At 40.5% G+C, this 22,724-nt stretch overlaps 1 protein-coding gene across 1 annotated transcript; it reads right to left on the minus strand.

The window, feature by feature from the left end:
* Nucleotides 1–5,427: 5,427 nt before the first annotated feature.
* Nucleotides 5,428–22,724, minus strand: LOC124143573 (kynurenine/alpha-aminoadipate aminotransferase, mitochondrial-like). Its single transcript, XM_046512599.2, has 11 exons — nucleotides 22,536–22,724; nucleotides 21,327–21,426; nucleotides 14,012–14,080; nucleotides 13,313–13,445; nucleotides 12,953–13,027; nucleotides 12,027–12,284; nucleotides 10,861–10,943; nucleotides 9,952–10,048; nucleotides 8,615–8,741; nucleotides 6,615–6,817; nucleotides 5,428–5,911 (listed from the first exon to the last, which is right to left on the minus strand). The coding sequence occupies exons 1-11, from the start codon at nucleotides 22,705–22,707 to the stop codon at nucleotides 5,861–5,863; spliced, it is 1,368 nt and encodes a 455-aa protein (XP_046368555.2). The 5' UTR covers nucleotides 22,708–22,724; the 3' UTR covers nucleotides 5,428–5,860.

Raw genomic sequence — 22,724 nt, forward strand, 5'->3', positions numbered from 1 at the left:
TGTGCCTGAAAAGGCTTGTTTGAGCTAAAGGCGCTCACCTAACAATGGACATAGTGTACTGCGAGTGTTTATTAGACTGTTTATACTACTTGAGAATTTGGTAAGAGTAGTGTGCCATCATCCATTCACCAAAACCACGTCAAATCCTGCATATACAACTCACCCTTATCACCGCACACAATCCATCCAAATCATATGGGTGCACACCCTCATTTAGGACATCGCCAACAACCTACAACCTCCAACTAATAGTCCACAGCCACAGTCATTGCCCGATCATCACACCTAACCCATGTCCGCCACCACCCACCTGTCCACTCACCACCATCCCAACCCAACACACAGACCAGCCGACTGTCCACACACCGCAATTTCAACCCAACACACAGTCCGTCCACTGTCCACTCACCACCATCCCAACCCAACACACAGTCCACCCACTGTCCACTCACCACCATCCCAACCCAACACACAGTCCATCCACTGTCCACTCACCACAATCCCAACCCAACACACAGTCCACCCACTGTCCACTCACCACCATCCCAACCCAACACACAGTCCACCCACTGTCCACTCACCACCATCCCAAACCAACACATAGACCACCCCACTGTCCACTCACCACCATCCCAACCCAACACACAGACCACCTCACTGACCACTCACCATCGTCCCCAAACCAACACACAGACCACCCCACTGTCCACACACCGCAATCTCAACCCAACACACAGACCACCTCGCTGTCCACACACCACTATCCCAACCTTACACACAGTCCACCCACTGTCGATACACCACCATCCAAACCCAACGCACAGTCCACCCACTGTCCACACACCACCACCCCAACCCAACATACAGACCACCCCACTGTCCACACACCACCATCCCAACCAAACACACAGACCACCCCACTGTCCACTCACCACCATCCCAACCCAACACACAGACCACCCCACTGTCCACACACCACCATCCCAACCCAACAAACAGACTGCCCTCTCGCCACCATCCCAACCAAACACACAGACCACCCCATTGTCTGCACACCACCATCCCGACCCAATACACACACCACCCCACTGTCCTCTCGCCGGCAACCCAACAAACAGACCATCCCACTGTCCACACACCACCATCCCAACCAAACATACAGTCCACCCCACTCTCAACGTACCACAATCCCAACCCAACACACAGTCCAACCCACTCTCCACGTACCACCATCCCAAACCAACACACAGACCACCCACTGTCCACACACAACCCAACCCAACATACAGTTCATCCCACTGTCCACACACCACCATCTCAACCAAACATACAGACTACCAACTGTCCTCTCGCCACCATCCCAACCCAACACACACACCACCCCACTGTCCTCTCGCCACCATCCCAAACCAACACACGGACTACCCACTGTCCTCTCGCCACCATCCCAACCCAACAGACACACCACCCCACTGTCCCCTCGCCACCAAACCATCACACAGACCACCCCACTGTCCTCTCGCCACCAAACCAACACACAGACCACCCCACTGTCCTCTCGCCACCAAACCAACACACAGACCACCTCACTGTCCTCTGTTGTGTATTAGTAGATCTAACATGTACATACCAGCTTGTGTTGTGGCAGATCTAACATATACATGTACATACCAGCTGGTGTGTAGTAGATCCAACATATACATACCAGCTTGTATGGTAGAAGATCTAACATGTACATACCTGCTTGTGTTTATTTGATCAAACATGTTCATACCAGATTGTGCTGTAGAAGATCTAACATGTACATACCAGCTTGTGTTGTATTAGATCAAACATGTACATACCAGCTTTTGTTGCGGTAGATCTAACATGTACATGCCAGCTTGTGCTGTAGAACATCTAACATGTACATTCAAGTTTGTGTTGTAGTAGATCTCACATGTACATACCAGCTTGTGTTGCGGTTGATCTAATATGTACATACCAGCTTGTGCTGTAGAAGATCTAACATGTACATACCAGATTGTGTTGTAGTAGATCTAACATGTTCATACCAGATTGTGTTGCAGCAGATATAATATATACATACCAGCTTGTGCTGTAGTTGATCTAACATGCACATACCAGCTTGTGTTGCAGTAGATCTAACATGTACATACCAGCTTGTGTTGCGGTAGATCTAACATATACATACCAGATTGTGTTGCGGTAGATCTAACATGTACATACCTGCTTGTGTTGCGGTAGATCTAACATGCACATACCAGCTTGTGTTGTAGTAGATCTAACATGTAGATAACAGCTTGTGTTGTAGTAGATCTCACATGCACATACCAGCTTTTGTTGCGGTAGATCTAACATATACATACCAGATTGTGTTGTAGTAGATCTAACATGTACATACCAGCTTGTGCTGTAGTAGATCTAACATGTAGATACCAGCTTGTGCTGTAGTAGGTCTAACATGTACATACCATCTTGTGCTGTAATAGATCTAACATGTACATGCCAGCTTGTGCTGTAGTAGATCTCACATGTACATACCAGCTTGTGTTGCGGTGGATCTAACATATACATACCAGATTGTGTTGTAGTAGATCTAACATGTACATACCAGCTTATGTTGTAGTAGATCTAACATATACATACCTGCTTGTGCTGTAGTAGGTCTAACATGTACATTCCAGCTTGTGCTGTAATAGATCTAACATGTACATACCTGCTTGTGTTGTAGTAGATCTAACATGTACATACCAGCTTGTGTTGTAGTAGATCTAACATGTACATACAAGCTTGTGCTGTAGTAGATCTAACATGTACATACCAGCTTGTGCTATAGAAAATCTAGCATGTACATACCAGCTTGTGCTGTAGTAGATCTAACATGTACATACCTGCTTGTGTTGCGGTAGATCTCACATGTACATACCAGCTTGTGCTGTAGTAGGTCTAACATGTACATACCAGCTTGTGTTGTAGTAGATCTAACATGTACATACCAGCTTGTGCTGTAGTAGATCTAACATGTACATACCAGCTTGTGCTATAGAAAATCTAGCATGTACATACCAGCTTGTGCTGTAGTAGATCTAACATGTACATACCAGCTTGTGCTGTAGTAGATCTAACATGTACATACCAGCTTGTGCTGTAGTAGATCTAACATGTACATACCAGCTTGTGCTGTAGAAGGTCTAACATGTACATACCTGCTTGTGCTATAGAAAATCTAGCATGTACATACCAGCTTGTGTTGTAGAAGACCTAACATGTACATACCAGCTTGTGCTGTAGTAGGTCAAACATGTACATATACCTGCTTGTGTTGCGGTAGATCTCACATGTACATACCAGCTTGTGCTGTAGTAGATCTAACATGTACATGCCAGCTTGTGCTGTAGTAGATCTCACATGTACATACCAGCTTGTGTTGCGGTGGATCTAACATATACATACCAGATTGTGTTGTAGTAGATCTAACATGTACATACCAGCTTATGTTGTAGTAGATCTAACATATACATACCTGCTTGTGCTGTAGTAGGTCTAACATGTACATTCCAGCTTGTGCTGTAATAGATCTAACATGTACATACCTGCTTGTGTTGTAGTAGATCTAACATGTACATACCAGCTTGTGTTGTAGTAGATCTAACATGTACATACCAGCTTGTGCTGTAGTAGATCTAACATGTACATACCAGCTTGTGCTATAGAAAATCTAGCATGTACATTCCAGCTTGTGCTGTAGTAGATCTAACATGTACATACCAGCTTGTGCTGTAGTAGATCTAACATGTACATACCAGCTTGTGCTGTAGTAGATCTAACATGTACATACCAGCTTGTGCTGTAGTAGGTCTAACATGTACATACCAGCTTGTGCTATAGAAAATCTAGCATGTACATACCAGCTTGTGTTGTAGAAGACCTAACATGTACATACCAGCTTGTGCTGTAGTAGGTCAAACATGTACATACCTAGGCCTGCTTGTGTTGCGGTAGATCTCACATGTACATACCAGCTTGTGCTGTAGTAGATCTAACATGTACATACCAGCTTGTGCTGTAGTAGATCTAACATGTAGATACCAGCTTGTGCTGTAATAGATCTAACATGTACATACCAGCTTGTGTTGTAGTAGATCTAACATGTACATACCAGCGTGTGCTGTAATAGATCTAACATGTACATACCTGCTTGTGTTGTAGTAGATCTAACATGTACATACCAGCTTGTGCTGTAGTAGATCTAACATGTACATACCAGCTTGTGTTGTATTAGATCAAACATGTACATGCAGCTTTTGTTGCGGTAGATCTAACATGTACATGCCAGCTTGTGCTATAGAACATCTAATATGTACATTCAAGTTTTTGTTGTAGTAGATCTCACATGTACATACCAGCTTGTGTTGCGGTTGATCTAATATGTACATACCAGCTTGTGCTGTAGAAGATCTAACATGTACATACCAGATTGTGTTGTAGTAGATCTAACATGTTCATACCAGATTGTGTTGCAGCAGATATAATATATAAATACCAGCTTGTGCTGTAGTAGATCTAACATGCACATACCAGCTTGTGTTGTAGTAGATCTAACATGTACATACCTGCTTGTGTAGTAGTAGATTTAACATGTAGATAACAGCTTGTGTTGTAGTAGATCTCACATGTACATACCAGCTTGTGTTGCGGTAGATCTAACATATACATACCAGATTGTGTTGTAGTAGATCTAACATGTACATACCAGCTTGTGTTGTAGTAGATCTAACATGTACATACCTGCTTGTGCTGTAGTAGGTCTAACATGTACATACCAGCTTGTGTTGTAGTAGATCTAACATGTACATACCAGCTTGTGTTGTAGTAGATCTAACATGTACATACCAGCTTGTGCTATAGAAAATCTAGCATGTACATACCAGCTTGTGTTATAGAAGACCTAACATGTACATTCAAGTTTATGTAGTGGTAGATCTAACATGCACATTCAAGTTTGTGTTATAGTAGATCTAACATGTACATACCAGCTTGTGCTGTAGTAGATCTAACATGTACATACCTGCTTGTGCTGTAGTAGGTCTAATATGTACATACCAGCTTGTGTTGTAGTAGATCTAACATGTACATACCAGCTTGTGCTATAGAAAATCTAGCATGTACATACCAGCTTGTGTTATAGAAGACCTAACATGTACATTCAAGTTTATGTAGTGGTAGATCTAACATGCACATTCAAGTTTGTGTTATAGTAGATCTAACATGTACATACCAGCTTGTGCTGTAGAAGATCTAACATGTACATACCAGCTTGTGTTGGAGTAGGTCTGACACGGACATAATAACTGTTTGATTGGAATTCTAGAAGTTGGTGAGTAAGTAAGGAAACGTACAACTTTATGGATACAACTTCTGGTTTATTGCATATATAGCGACGTTTCGATGTTGAATCTTACGTCTCTGCATTGTACGATTCCGATTATATCATGAACACTATCAAATAGTGGTGATAACATGTGTTCGCAAAAAGGTGAACCTATCCTGACCCAAAGTGGCAACCGTCACAAACACATGTACAGGCAAGTCAATTGTTTACCTGAAAAAAACCCACGAGAACCTTTGGTGCAAGTCAAAATAAAGAATTTGATACGTCAAAGAATATGATGTATTCATTTGGCAACCGAAATTACATTGAAAACGAATAGATATCCAACTACCAATAATCTCGACACAGGTAATATTCATTATAATCTCCCATATCAATTAAAGTGTATAAATACATAAGTCTTGAATGCGTTTCATATCTCGTTGTCAGGAGTTAGTGTAGATGCCATTTTGAGTAAACGTGTTTTCATTTGAGGTCTCTCAGTTCCTTCAGAACATCAGCTAATGTTGAAATTGCCTGAAAATGAAAGCATTATTCAGACAGCCATAAATTATACATTACCCTTTTCGGGTTTAATACTCTTTTCTGATCATTTGAAGAACGAGATTCCTAAGACTTTAACAGTAGAAGGGCGAACTGTAAACTCTTAATGGCAAATTGAATTGGATACGAATGGACTGAAGCAATACTAAGTTTCTAACTCCCGAGACGTGTACGTGGAGGAGTAGCTCGTCAAGTCTCGTACAACAATTCAATATCACATTCACCTATTGGTGACATATTGTTAATGGGTGTCGATGTTTGGTTTAAATGGGGTTAGTTTATATGTGAGCATGGTTTTAAGCCGCCTTTAGCAATGTTCCAGTCATATCACCTCGTAGGACACCAGAAATGGGCTTCACAAATTGTACCCATGTTGGGAATCGCACCCGGGCCTTTGGCATCACGAGCGAACGTTTAAAACACAAGGCTACCACCGCCCCCAAATACATAATGCCTGTGGATGTTGACGTCTCTGTGTAATCCTTTACTTTTTTCTTACTCCTTTATTGGGAAGAATAGTGACCCAGTCGTGAGGACACAAATCCTATCATCATCTCAAATATCACATATTCGAATCCACAAATGGGTACAGTCTGCGAGATCGAGTATTTGTGCCCCCTGCCCTAATCTGGCTGTTCAAAGCCACCCATGGCCACTTACTCATTCTCCTACTCACCTTTTCCAATTGTGTGTCCGACACCCGTGAGTAGCAGAGCCTGATGTTGGGTCGTGATGCTAGGTCCACGGAGAAGATGGAGCCGTCCATGACGAATACACCCCTCTCCATCAATCTGTCAACGACCGGCTCGGACTTGTCCACGCCCAGTAACGTCACCCACTGAAACATCCCACCGCCCGCGGGGGTCCACTCGCATAGACCTGCATTCATTGATGGGATATAAATTCAGATGTGTATCGACTATTAAACTATATTCGATAATCCTATTTAACATCCAGGTTTTACACAGATTTTACAGAAATCAAAAACACTGATAAACCTCAACGCCATACAATAACCAGTCTCGATTAAACGACGAACCAAATTCAATTGCGCGTAAAAGGCAAAACAGCGGTGAAAACAACATGAATGAACCACAAAAAGCTCCTAATTGTAATAAGGATGTTGTTCATCCATAAATCTTACATTGAAAGTAGTGATGACATCAGGTCGAAAAGGGTAAGCATGCCCGGCCCTTTTGATAGCCTGGAGGTTGCATTGTTTGAAAACACCCGCATTAAGTACAATGTGGGGTTTCAAGGTGAACCAGGCGTGTTTTAGTGAGTGAGTTGAATTTAACGCCCTTTTTACACAGAATATACAGTTATATCACGGCGTGTCAGCTTGTAGGAGGGGGCATGAAGGGATGCAGGTCTCAGACGTTTGAGACTTTGGTGAAACCTACGAGCACGGGTATGGTGTTGACAAACCTAGAAACATAATCGATGCCACTATTAGCTGATCAGAGTTACATCCCTCAGCTGCCAGATCATCCACAGTTCATGGGTTCGAATCCTAGAATGGTTCTCTTCATGACCCTTAATTCCCCAGCTCAAAACCAATAAACACAAAAATGGCTAACGGCTTCAAAGTGAGCTACTTTAGATGTTCCGTCAACAATTCTGAAAAGTTGAAGTTTTACAAAAACGGGAAGGAATATCAGAGCTGAAATGAGGGTAGAGTATGTTTGGAGTAGGACTTGTTTGATAGGCACTACTTAGAAGTTGGCGGATGACAAAGTAGAGATAACTTATGGATAACAACTTCTTTATTTACCTAATCATGTGTTCTCTGGCCATCATGTTGTTACAGTTTTATCCTTCTGTTGTCATTGTTTAACCTACTCATGTTAATCTCTCTGATGTATGCAATTGTTGTTACTGTTAATCTTCCACCTACTATAAATATTCTGTACCATGCTCATTATTCATGTGTTACTAGAATGTCAAGACCATGCCCCAGGCCGGGCTAGGTTAAAACAAGAATTGCAGTTAGATCCGCTATCTGTCATAGATCTCCTAAAGCCAAGAGATGCAAAAGCGAAGGCAAAACTAACTCTATTTCTGAGAGATGGACAGCTACTCGAACGTATATAAACAGAGCAGCCAAGGATAAAAATGAAATCATATCAATATAAGAAAATAGAAATCATATCAATACAAAAACAGAAATTATGTGAATACCAAACTCACAATAGCCAAGTGTACCCTACTCACACACAGGAGTCCCAAAGAGGGACAGGTCAGCCGAAATTGCTTAGGCAGAAGGCGACCTCTTAAACACTTAATGCAACAACAACAACATCATTATTCATTTTGAATACAAAACTCACACTATATATGTGTACCCTACTCATACACATGAGTCTCAATGAGGGACAGATCAGCTGAAATTGCTAAGGCAGAAGGCGAGCTCTTTAACACTTAAAGCAACAACATATTATTAATTATTCAGCCTTGCTTGACAACGGTATAAGATACAAAGAGAAACGACGCCTTACAGTAAATAAAGAAGTTGTTATCCATACCTTATCTCTACTTTGTTTGGAGTATCAATCAAGACATTTATGTAGTAAACAGAATCTTCGTTTGAAGTACGCAATGTAATTATTAGTCAGCACTATTAATTGTGCCCATGCCTCACAGTCAGATTTATAAATACTACGTCTCGGGCTTTACCTGTAAGATATTTCTCCATATATGATATCAGTGTGTCATTTCTCTGCTTGTAGAAGCTAGCCACCTTTTCCATGTGTTTGAGGAATTTGTCGTGCCCCCAGGTGTTCACAACCTTAGAGATAATCACCTGCAGGTTAAAAGAACAAGAGAATGATATATAGTAGCACTAACATGTACAAGGAGTTAATGTACCTGTTGTCATAAATACGAGAGTAGAGCATACGTGAGACACAGGAACTGGATGATTGCGTTTATAGCATGTACATAGAGGAATGAGGATTTTTCTTTCTACACGAATATATTATGTTATACACGCTATGATCGAGTTCCTGTGTCGTGAGAGATGGATTATATACTGTGAAACTGCAAGGTGAGTGGGATAAACAAGTGATATTGGTTATTTACTGTGTAACTGCAAGGTAGGTGGGATAAACGAGAGAGATGGGTTATATACCGTGAAACTGCAAGGTGAGTGGGATAAACAAGAGATATTGATTATATACTGTGAAACTGCAAGATAGGTGGGATAAACGAGAGAGATGGGTTATGTACCGTGAAACTGCAAGGTGAGTGGGATAAACGAGAGAGATGGGTTATGTACCGTGAAACTGCAAGGTGAGTGGGATAAACAAGAGAGATGGGTTATATACTGTGAAACTGCAAGGTGAGTGGGATAAACAAGAGAGATGGGTTATATACCGTGAAACTGCAAGGTTAGTGGGATAAACGAGAGAGATGGATTATATACTGTGAAACTGCAAGGTGAGTGGGATAAACAAGAGAGATGGGTTATATACTGTGAAACTGCAAGGTGAGTGGGATAAACAAGAGAGATGGGTTATATACCGTGAAACTGCAAGGTTAGTGGGATAAACGAGAGAGATGGGTTATATACCGTGAAACTGCAAGGTGAGTGGGATAAACAAGAGATATTGATTATATACTGTGAAACTGCAAGATAGGTGGGATAAACGAGAGAGATGGGTTATGTACCGTGAAACTGCAAGGTGAGTGGGATAAACGAGAGAGATGGGTTATGTACCGTGAAACTGCAAGGTGAGTGGGATAAACAAGAGAGATGGGTTATATACCGTGAAACTGCAAGGTGAGTGGGATAAACAAGAGAGATGGGTTATATACCGTGAAACTGCAAGGTTAGTGGGATAAACGAGAGATGGATTATATACTGTGAAACCGCAAGGTGAGTGGGATAAACAAGAGCGATGGATTATATACTGTGAAACAAGGCGAATGAATGTAGGTGGGGCAGACATGGAGATTCGGTAAAGTTTAAGTGAGCGATGTGTAAAAGTGAAACATCCCATACTGCATTTCACCTGAGATAATGCGTTCGGCCCCCCTGTCATTGGATGTTGGATAACTGTCATTTTCTCCACAATCTGCTTTGGTCCAAACACAATACCAATTCGACACCTTTCAACAAGATATGGGAGATATCAGAAAAAAGTATTTGATATTTACTGAACATACGGAAATATAAGTAGTAAATTGAAATTGACATCATAAAAATGAGAGATTGAAACTGTAATGCTGCATCAATAAGAAAGGCGTAGAAGGATTATGATAAAGTTTAATTAACGGCTTAAGTTATAAATCTTCTCCTCTTGAAATGTGTGTACATTCAATGTGTTTCTCACAATGTTACAGTTCCACGTCATTCGCCATCCTCATTGTTACATTTTACATCACCATTCATGATATCATGGTGGGACATTTCTACGCCATAAATAGTTACAGTGTAACGTGATACATCTACAAAGTTACAATTATATCTCATTATTAGCAATATTAGAGTGTTACGTTATAAGTAATCGACTCAGTTACATAATCAAAACATAAATGTTACATTGTTACGTTGCTGTTTGTTGTTTAACGCCGCACTCAGCAATATTCCAGCTATATGATGGAGGTCTGTAAATAATCGCGTCTGTGACAGACAATCCAGTGATTGACATCATGAGCATCGGTGGACGCAAGCGGGATACGATGACATGCATCAACCAAGTCAGCGAGCCTAACCACCCGATCCCGTTAGTCGCCTCTTACGACAAGCATAGGTTACTGAAGACCAATTCTAACATTGTTATGTTATGTTATCAGTGTTATATTGTTACATAACAGAACATTGACAAGTTACACATATCAAATCATCAACAATGTTACAGTGTTACATTGTAAGTCCTGACATTGTTACAAATCAAATGTTTACGTCATACAGTTTTTACCCTGGGGATAACGTCTTCGAAAATGAGTCAACTCGAATAACACGCCCATCCGTATCCATCGACAGGAAACTCGGGACGAGAGACTGCAAGAAATAGCAAACCAATTTACAGTAATCACATACTGACAATACACAGTAAATATCATCCGACATTCAGATTATAACAACCGAATGTAATTCGACATACACATAACGCTTTCTTTAGTCTTTAATCTGTATTACCTTATCTCTCTACTTCATAAATTTAGGTGATGTAAATAGTGAACATTGGGAGAAGCAAAGTTTTAATAAGAAAAAGTCAACAATTGAAAACAGCTGCAATGTTTTTTAAAGAAAATCCGTCATACTAGTTAACAGTTTCAAACATTTGTAATGTTTTGTTTATGAAATAAATCTACCTATCCTATTCATTGATAACAAGTAAATTGTTTTCGCCAAGTCAGCACAGAAGATAGATTGGGTTTTTTCTTCTTGTCATAACATGTTTATCTCACTTAAGGACTTGGCAAAGATGCCAATGAATAGTATTTTGAAAATCTGTTCGATTGACATAAATTACAACAAACTAGTTTAGCTACAGGTTAGTTTATAAACGTTTTTTGCCAAGTCAAACAATACAGAAAATATAGATGTTTTTTTCTTAGATAACAACATGTTTATTTCATGGTATGACCTGTCAAGGATGATATTGCCAATGTCAACTTATTTATGTTTTGTTTGTTTGTTGTTTAACGCTGAACTCAACAATATTCCATCTATATAACAGCGTTCTGTACATAATCGAGTCTTGGCCAGACAATCAAGTGATTGACAGTATGAGCATCGATCCACGCAATTGGGATACGATGACATGCATCAACCAAGTCAGCCAACTTATTTATGTCACGACATGAAATTAACATGTTATTTGACACCAATCGTCTATTTATTACATGTTGTCTTATTTATCTTCAAGATCTCACAACAAAACCTTACTAGTGTTATTGAGACAGGCTGTAAATAGTTCTTGCATAAAGTATTGATTTGACAGTTCAAGACAGTGAGTGAGTTTGTTTTACAACGCAGTGTTCCAGCAAGATCCTGTCGTGGGACACTAGCAATGGGCTTGTTTCACATTAATAACGTATTCCATCACTAAATACATGAAAAGGCAGATATAAAACTGACGCTCTGCAAGAAGTAGTACGGATCGTCTTCCAAGATAAGGATGTTAAACTCTCGGGCAACGTTGTAGAGGTCCTTCTTCCGTTGTTCGCTCAGGGTCTTCCCCGTGGGGTTGCTTAGACTAGGGACGATGTACATTAGATGGGGACGCCGTCCCTGGCTCCCCTCGTCCCATTCGGACAACACCTGCTTGAGGTGGACAGGGTCCATACCTTCATTATCACTTCGGATTGGAACGCCTCTGACTTTCCGTGGTAAGTACTGAAGAAGAAGGAATCCTTGAGTCAGGTGTTTTGTTGTTTTTAACGGGTGTTTTATTGGGTGAGTAAGTGGGTGAGAGAATGTTTGGGTGAGTAAGTGGTGGGTATGAGTGTGTTTGGTGAGTAAGTGGTGGTAAGAGTGTGTTTGAGTGTGTAAGAGGGTGAGTATGGGTAAGAGCGTGTTTTTGGTTAGAAATTGTGAGAAGTTGATTGAGAGAGCGTTTGGGTGAGTAAGTGATAGGTAAGAGTGTGTTTGGGTGAGTAAGCGTGTGGATGACGGGTGAGAGAGTGTTTACTTGCCAAAGTGGATGAGCAGGGGTAATAGAGTGTTTAGATGAGAAACACACACACACACACACACACACACACACACACACACACACACACACACACACACACACACACACACACATACAATCCCCAAATGGTCGGCCCTTAGCGAACGACCATTTGACATTCTGGTTCTGGGTTGGTTTTTTTAATCAATTGTCCACGAAAAGTTTTGAAAACATTAAATGTGTTAAAAAAGAGAAATTGCCTGCCTCAAAAATTATATTGTTGCTAGGTATGTTTCTTAAAATCAATTTAGGCTCATTGTTTTAGATAAATAAATATGGTAGGTCCCTTAACTAATTAAAAGGTTTTGGTGGTCGAACAGCCCATACTTACTGTAGGACTTATTGTCTGGTAAATCACTTCTTCAGCGAGAAAACAACCTCCATCTTCCACAAGCATCCTGATGGCCTGAATAAAAATAGTTAAAAGGAGTTTCTTAAAGTGTCAATAAACAACAAGTTTTTCTTTCAAATCACATAATAACTTACCAGCTTCACAACTCTTTATAATTATGATGTATAATTAGGATTAAGCTAAATCTTAATGGTCTTGTAATCGTGAATTTCATTTATCGGACTTGAAAAAGGCTGAATATAAATATTATTGATACACTAACATACAATTTGCTGTTTTCCGTGATTGATATTGTTTGAGTTGTAAAGGGTGTTACATTGGTATGAAAATGTCGCGTACCTGGACCACGCCATATCTTCCCCCGGGGGTGAGTAGCAAGGCGAGGGATGAGGGGAGTCCACCGGCGTCCATTGTTGGAGGTTTGTGTACACGCCTGTATAGCTCATCCACCCATCTTCGGATCTTTGGCATCCTGGCGTTCAAGTATTCAAATTGTAAAATATGATAAAATAGTTCCATTCCATATTAATTGCCTCAAAGCGTGATCATGTCGCCGCAAGTTGAATCATCCGGTGAATGGATCATAGTACACTCAAATTACATTGATGAGGAGAATCAAGCGCATTCATTCACTAAGCCATCTCATCCTACGGGGTACCCATTCGTTGCCACGAAACATATTTCGAACCAAGTCACTTGCCTCAGTAGCAACTACACATAATATGTTTCAGTGTGACGAAGCTCGGGAAACTCTCCGATGTGAAACTTGCGAAAAACGGTCACCCATCCACCTCACCTGTACTCTCCCGGAGTTAAACTGATCCTGGAGCTTAGCCATTTGGGTAAATGATCGGGGTAGACCTTGAATTCGAGATAGAGAGATTCTTAATATGTTCAGAATTGACTCGCAGAGAGAATCGCATAGCTTAGAACTCTGTGCCTATTGTATCTAACATATTCCAGAAAAAAATACCCGACCATTAACTTTTTTTTAAAAAAACACTGGATTGGCTACTGATGGAACTACGGTATTCTTACCCCTTCGAGCTTGTATACTGCAGACCACGTTTCATCTCAACGGGCGTAATTTCTATCTCGTTACCATCGCTGTAAAAAATGATCATTCACATATATAGTGTATAGTAAATATTTTTACTTCTGCATTTTCGGGTCTTATTCGCGCCTTCAATTTAGGGTCTTAGTAAGGACAGCAGTAATACTTCATAAGAAAAGAGAATTTATTTAATCTTCCAAGAAGATTACACCCGTAACTTCTTTCCTTCGTCGTGAAAACAGCATTACTAAATATAAAGTTTACTCCATCAAGAGAACGATGGTGGGGTAGCCCAGTGGTTAAATCGGTCGCTTGTACATGTTACGCCGATATCTCGGTGCTGATCCACACATGGGTGCAATGGATGAAGCCCATTTCTGCTGTGCCCCGTCGTGATATTGTTGACAGATTGTTAAAAGCGGCGAAAATCATCACTCATTCCATCATTGCGTCGTGTGTTGTTTATCTTCCTGCGTAATATCAGAGTGAGTCAGTGGGTGAGTCAGTTGGGTTTAACGCCGCTTTTAACAGTATTCCAGTTATATCACGGCGTGTCAGCTTAATGTGGGTAGACAGCCCGAAGTGATGCAAGCCCCAGAACAGTTACAAGAAAACATTAATGCAGAGCATCAAAGTTCCCTGCCATATGTGATGCCTCACAAACGAATAATTATGATGTTACTGAAAGGCATGATGGAGCATAATTATATTAACCACAAATAACACAACGCTGTTGTGGAAAAAAATTGGGCAATACGGTTGATACATATGCATAGGGTAGGTCTATTTAAAAATAGTTTTTTGTTTAACGCCGCACTCAGCAGTATTCCAGCCATATGACGGCGGTCTGTAAATAATCCAGTCTGGACCAGATCATCCAGTGATTGACACCAAGAGCATCGAACTACGCAATTGGAATATGATGTTATGCATCGACCAAATCGGCGACCCTGACTACCCAATCCTGTTAGTCGCCTCTTACGGCAAGCATAGGTTGCTGAAGACCTATTCTAACCTGGGTCTTTATTTAAAAAGTAGATCGAAGGAAATGGAAGCAATTTCTGGCACAATTGTAAACATGTGGAAATAGTATCGAAACTGCCAACAACATTGGCAGATGCACATACTCAGATAATAGATCACATCCTTTTTACACTTGGCATTTGGTTATAATAATGTAAATGAAAATACTAAGTGCTCCATATGGCAAAAAAGTCATACTAGATAAGGTCTTTTTGTCACAACCACAGATGCACATACTCAAAATATTATCACGTAGTTGGAGAACATTTCAATACCGGGACTAATCAATAACGGAGATTCCTCTTCTCTTGTTTTACGTTTTTTGGTCAGTTTCTTTTTTGTATTTCTTTCTTTCAAAGAATAGGAATTGTGATCATGATGAGTTGAGTTACTTGGTTTTTTATATGTACTGTTTTTTTATCCAGTGTAAGTAACTGTTGTGGAATGTGGTTTACTTGTAACAATGACTGGTTTGAGTTCATATGATGATGATTGATTGGTTTGACGTTTAACGCCGCACTCAGCAATATCCCAGCTATATGGCGGCGTTCTGTAAATAATCGAGTCTGGACCAGACAATCCAGTGCCTAATATTATGAGCATCGATCCACGCAATTGGGATCGATGCCATGCATCAACCAAAGCCTGACCATCCGATCCCGTTTGTCGCCTCTTACGACAAGCATAGTCGCCTGATATACTGTTAAGATGTAACATAACAATTCAACCATACTACTACACAGAAGTAAAACCGCTTGTGTCATTCGGATCAATCTGACCCAAACCATTCCGCTGATGAGAGTCAAATAATGCATACGAATCAAAATCCGTAAAAATTGCAATGGAGACATCATTAAAAGTTACCAAAAGTGACGGGGATATCAATATTGCTTGTTGAAATGATTCTATGAAATTTGTTTTCCCTGCTTCAATATTTGGAGCACCTGTGACGGAGCCATAAAACTGATCTGTTATGTAGACAATATCGCTTGAGGCAGTGGCTGCTGGGAGCTGGTTATGACCTAAATACCCCTCATAGCCTTCGGTGTAACTATGTGACTGTAGAGAGCTGTGCCTTCATCCAACAGATTATCGAGGTCAGTGGAACACGGTACAGACGCAAATAGATTTGAGCCATGGGACACAAAATATATGAGTGACCAGAGCTACGGCTGTACATTGAATTCCATTAAACGGTTGAAAAATACTACAGCCTTGATGCAAATTCGCCGACACACTACTCTGATTTTGCTTTGATTTTGCTACCAAACGTTTCACATGTGGCTATGTGCGGTGCACTGATTAAAAAAAAAACAGGGGACTGGGTTAATTCAAAATACGGGATATAACTATTCCAAATATTTCCAGTGAACATGAGCATCGAAACAATCAAAAGTGTGGTATGTAGAATGTGGAATTCAGCGATATTACATTTAAATTGAGATGTCGTCGTTGTTCATGAAAAAGCATATTCAGAACATACTATAATACTTATTATGCTGTTATTTACGATTTCCGGAGCACAGTTCTTCTTTTGTATACACCGTGAAAATCAGAAAATTAGTCCTTGAGGAAAAAAGGACATCGGATTACACATGAATGGTTTAATAATGTCAGCTAATGACCAGAAACGGTCAGATGCATCAATTAACTACATAAAGACGATTTTTAAGTATCTCTTATTGCTGGAATAGAATAGCATCAACATTCCACGCACATGATTTGTATGTTTTTTTTCCGTAAATGCGTGGCTTGAAATTTCAAATAAACCAACATGTCGACATACATGCTACAAAATTAACGTTTCCCGTATACTTCCCCGCCTTAAGGGCGGGGAAGAATCAGAGCTGTATCGAAGAAGCATTAGGATATGTATGTATTATTTCAGCTTTGGAAAACTTGAGTCTAATGGGTCAATGACAGGTTTCAAATCACAACATCATGCTTCTGGTTGTATCAGCTGATTTGTTGAACGGCTACTTGACACGAATGTGTGAAAGCGTTAGTCGAACGTCGTCCGCTTGTTACCCATGTAGATCCATCTGTGTGGATCACGACTGAACACATCCAATCATTCTATTATTTGTACTAATTAAATATCATCCCTCTCCTTTCCTTGCTTTGATTCACAATACATCTGCTGATCGAATTGATCAATAACGATATTTGTTTCTATTTAAACGTTTGTTTCTGCGTTTTGTACAATCATGCTATATATGCAGTAACAATCGTCTTTTAACATTATTGAATTTATCAATAATCCCAGATTTATGTATATTATGATTGAGTTTGTTTATTAGTCTTCCAAGCCGACATGATCCATTAAAAGTCTATTTGCGACCAACACATCAAATCTCTTTCAACAAAGACACCAGTAGTAATGGAAATAAGATGATTAACCAATCTGCTAATGGTCTAGCATATATTTTAAAACATCAATAATCATTATTTCATTTCTGAAAAGTAAGAACTCATTCCATAAAAAAACCCAGATGACACAAAAAATGAAAACCTTTTAATTTGTTTAAACGTCAATACATAATGTAGGTATATATTTGGTATCTACAACAAGTTTTCCAGATTCAGTCACGAGATCTAATATTTCCCGCTGAAGAGAACAATAAAATATGTTGGGGACCAAAAGCGTAATGAGAGATAATGAGCTGTCTTTCTCCAGTAATGCTTTTCCTTTTTTTTTTCCTAAACGTGGCCTGGACATTCAATTAAATAACTTTTTCACTGTCTCGGGAGTATTTTCATCCAAATGAGCCCGGAGTCTAGTAAATATGACTTTCTTGCGTGTCTTTCGTCGACTTATTGTCCTATTGGTTTTTGCAGGACAGATCGTATTCATTCGTCGGCCAGTTGTCCCAGCATCCCTTAACGGTTGCCAGATTTGCCTTGAAAGATTTGCTAAAATAAAGTCAAAATCTTTTGGATGGGGTCTGATTTCTGATATTGTTACGACAAGATATTGGAAGCCAGATTTCGCAAGTTGGTCTGCTGTATCATTTCCATGCAATATCATACGCTATATATACTGTGCTTTCAACGATGTATCGGGGGCACGGGTGGCCCAGTCGTCTAAAGCGCCGCGATTCGCTGTGCAGAGTTGCGTCTCTTGGACACGCCAGAAACCTATGATTGTGGGTTCGAATCCCGGTTCGCCCCAATTATGTTTCTAGGTGTGTCAGCACCATACCCGTGCTCGTGGGTTTCACCGAAGTGGTAAACGTCTGAGACCTGCATCACTTTGGGCTTTCCTCCCACATTAAGCTGACACGCCGTGATATAACTGGAATACTGTTAAAAGCGGCGTTAAACCCAACTCACTCACTCACTCACTTCAACGATGTATCCATCTCTAATATGTCATGAACAATGTGTCTTCGCGAACCATTGATAACAGATTCAATTGCTTTAACAGCCGTCATGGTTTCAGTAAATATAACTGCGTCATGATCATTCTCAATAAGCCGTCCAAGAGCTTGAAGAATAGTTATAAGCTCAGCAGCGAATACAGAAATGCGGTCTTTTAGCCTGAACACACTTGAAGTGTGAACATCCAAAACCCTATATGCCCCAGCAGTACGAAACATGACCGAATCCTATGAGGCATTAGTAAACATATGTGTGAAGTAGGCATAATTTTCAGTTTTATAATCCTGAGATAAGGCTTTTTTTTACATTTCGACTCATTCTTTTGTTGATGGTTGAGTTCAGTTCATAACAAAGCCCTGGTTTCAGAAGCAGCAACGGAGCAACAACGGAGGTGCGCGTGACCAATCGCAAGTCACAGACTCAACACAGTTATTAGCTGAATTATGGTGGGTTTTAGATTTGAGTTTGAGAAAATATTTGACAGACACGTGTTCATGATGAAAAGGCCAAAATAGGGGTGGTATATCTGAGCATTCAACCCGGAGAGCTGAAACTTTGTTGGGTAGTTGCAAATGTAACCATGGGGCAAACATATATAGCCGGCAGCCATTGATAGTATAAATGCTTCATATAGCAATAAATTTGAGGATTTATCACCACACCATTTCGTCTTTTGGCAATGCACTTCAGCAGATTCATAACCTTATTACTGTTGTTCACAACATAAATCATGTGACAACCACAAGTTAGTATCTGGTCGAAATAAACAACAAGAATACTTCAGAATACTTTCTGTTTTGTGGCCATCATGAGTTAGCGCTATGCTTTGAGGATTTTTACGGCTCGTTATCATTATTGCAACAGAGAAACCTTAAAACTCCACACAGTACCTTTTTGTCTTAGCATTTCTGATTTCATTCAGTGACAAACTTTAAATTTCCAAACTATCTCCAAAATGATCCATCATCAACTGTGATGCATCTCTATATTTAATGGTGAATCTGTGTGTGAAAAAGTCATTTATCATAATATTGAAAAGCACAGGGCTAATAACACTACCTTGTGGGGGTATCATTTTCTATAAAATGCATTCATATACCAGAAAGGTCCTGTCCCATGAGAACTTGAAAGACCTTTCAAAAAGAAACGAATGAACGATCAGAAAATGTTGATTTTAACCCAGATTCTGTAATTTGAAATAAAAGCAACAAAACCCTTTCCATATTCAACTGAAACCTCTGCTAATAGAAAGGTTGATTGTTCGAATCCGACTATAAGAAGTCCTTGTTTCCAGATCATGTCATATGCTATTTCAATATCGAGGAAGACGCACAACATTTCCTCCTGATTGCATGGAGCTTCTTGTGCTTCTGTCTTGAGTGAGTGAGTGAGTTGGGTTTAACGCCGCTTTTAACAGTATTCCAGTTATATCACGGCGTGTCAGCTTAATGTGGGAGGAAAGCCCGAAGTGATGCAGGTCTCAGACGTTTACCACTTCGGTGAAACCCACGAGCACGGGTATGGTGCTGACAAACCTAGAAACATAATCGGGGCCCACCGGGATTCGAACCCACAATCATAGGTTTCTGGCGTGCCCAAGGGACGCGACTCTGTACAGCGAATCGCGGCGCCTTAGACGACTGTGCCACCCCTTCTGTCTTGAGACGTACATGATGACCTGTAGATGAACGTCCCTTTCTAAAGTCCTTGACAGTATCCTTGACAGAAGGCTATTCTTCTCATAAGGATAATCCAATCGATTTGTGACTAATCTTTCCATGATTGGCATGCGTCCAGACTTTAGGAATAATCCCAGAACAACAAATATTTAGTAGATCTTGGATAATTGAAAGAGCAGAATCGGACATGTGCCTAAACATCTCATAACATAGGAGGGGCGTTCAATGAGTTTGGCAACTTGGGCATTTGTGTTTACACAAACAATATCAACTTATGGCAGGTGTGACACTATAGCTAGTCATAACATCAGGTTGACACGTGTCATAACAAGTTCCAGACACAGCAAAAAGTTAGATGTGATGGCTTCATTCACCTAAGATTGGTCACAATCATGGATTCTCTCAAACATAGACAACGCGCTGTAATAAATCCCTTAACCAAGGAGGGATGCAAAGCAAAAGAAATCCATATGTGAATTATGTGAATGTGGATTCGAACAGTTAAATCTCCCACCCTACAGCCCAGACTTAGCCCCCAGTGACTATTTCCTGTTCCAGCAAATGGCCAGCAGTCCGATCTTGACCACACAGAAGGAAGCGAGGAAGAATTTTTTTCTGCAGGAATAACTGGCGGAATAAATATTTTTCTGCAGCAATATCTATCGTCAATTTTTGGAGAGTTTATTCAGCAAAAGAAGACATTTTACTCTTGTGGGTATCAAAACTGGATTTGATGAAAAAAGTTAAACCTTATCCAAATGTTACTCAATCGCCGAAACACTTCAACCAAAACACAACTATGATTCCCTATGGAATAGATCATCATTATCGAATTACGATTCCCCTCTTTGTTTTATTTTGTTAGCCACCATCGAACGTGGGTGTATACTTTCTTTTGTCTGGCAGTATATATCAAAGCGGCCTGACAATTATGTAGTCTGGGACAGAAAAAAACAGTGGTTGATATTATGAGCATCGTGCCATTTCCACGGTGTATGATGATACCCAAACAGCAAAGTGACCAAGCCTGACCAGCATATATAATATAGTCTGGACAAGCCGTAGAGGCTGGTAAGATATTCAAAGTTAATTGCCATTTAGCGTGATGTCACATAGTTCTAGGCATATATTCGAGTCACCAGGGCAACGATTTGTAATCCACCACGTCATAATATAATTCCACTGACCGATATGATGAGAAAAACATGTGTTTAACCTTAACGTTAACGTTGCTTTGAGAAGGGGAAACTGTATGCTGTTTGGGAATCCTCCATCCATCCATACTTGTCCAGATATCGGCGTTTTACTCTTTTGTTCTGAAAGTCAAAATGAGTGAGAATAATTTTACGCCGCTGTTAGCAATATTGCCGAAATACCACAACGGGGGAAATCAGAAATGGGCTTCACGTATAATGCTGACAAACCAAGGGCATATACTCTGAAATAATCTGGGATTCGAAACCAAGAACCAAGTTCTGCACGGAGACAAGTCGTGATATAATCACAATCCCCATAAGAAATCCCTTCTGTTACTCTAAACGGCAAGGCAAAAGGAAGACTGCAATTGAAAATTGGATTTGACCACACAAATTACAAACGTTATCAAAAAACGTTACTAGACTGAAAACAGTCGCCGAAACACTTCAAAGTCCATCTAGGATAGGTGTATCCATTGCATTATCATAAAAAAAAACATTTCTTGTTCGCCTCATTTAAGTCACCATCAAACATTGGCGTATATATTCTTTCAGTAGCAGTATCAGACAAAAATAATTATCCCACCGAAGTATGATTGCAAACAGGCTGGTTAGAGTTAATCTGCCCTACTGTCCTGTCACTAGAAACTAACGACACTGATCATCCATCGTGGCCTCACGATTCCATTTTTGAAGTGTTACCAGTTTGTCACGGAGTTACGTCACAAGAGCCATGCTCGCGCCCGGAAGTGGCCCATCTCTGACGTGCCTGAAACCAGTAATCATTGGTTCGAATCCCGTTCGCCCTGATTATGTTTTTAGTTTTGTCAGCACCACACCCGTGCTCGAGGGCATCACCAAAGTGATAAACGTCGGAGACCTGCATCACTTCGAACTTTCCTCCAACATTAAGCTGACACGCCGTGATATAACTGGAATACTTTTCAAAGCGGCATAAGCTCACTCAGGTATATGTTTACCGTTCACGACCAGGAGGACTCTCGAAGCAGGGATGAGATCGTCCATTGGCGTGACCAAAGTAGTATGTTACATTGTCTGTATGCGCATTTGCTTAATGCCATGAACTCATGCCATATCATTCGCCATGCATGTACTATACAAAGACTCTCTGATTAACACACAGGTAAACCGACATCAAAGATTAAATCGCGTGAATGTAGTACACAGTGTGCAAATATAAATACAAGAAACCGGAGCTGAATACGTACCTACATACCTCCAAATAGGTGCCGGTTTTGTCAGTTTCGTTTGTTCGTTGAAGAACAAGCTGTAGTCTGCAATACGCTGGTTGTCACTGCATGCGACACCGTCAAGACATTTGGAGGACACTAGTGCACGCTTCAGACCTGGGACGATGTTGGAGCGATTTAGACGTGCCATTTTAATACAGCCTACAA

This window comes from Haliotis rufescens, unplaced genomic scaffold, assembly GCF_023055435.1.
Source record: "Haliotis rufescens isolate VD_foot unplaced genomic scaffold, xgHalRufe1.0.p SCAF_2, whole genome shotgun sequence".
Taxonomy (NCBI): Eukaryota; Metazoa; Mollusca; class Gastropoda; order Lepetellida; family Haliotidae; genus Haliotis; species Haliotis rufescens.

Bases quoted from the DNA above. Each gene is read 5' to 3' on its own strand.
- LOC124143573 (XM_046512599.2), bottom strand. From the start codon at position 22,707: ATGGCACGTCTAAATCGCTCCAACATCGTCCCAGGTCTGAAGCGTGCA. The intron at 14,081-21,326 runs GTTAAACACATG...CATTTTTTACAG, and splicing joins AAAGCAACGTTAACGTTAAG to CGATGGTAACGAGATAGAAA. The intron at 6,818-8,614 runs GTAAAGCCCGAG...CAATGAATGCAG, and splicing joins TATGGAGAAATATCTTACAG to GTCTATGCGAGTGGACCCCC.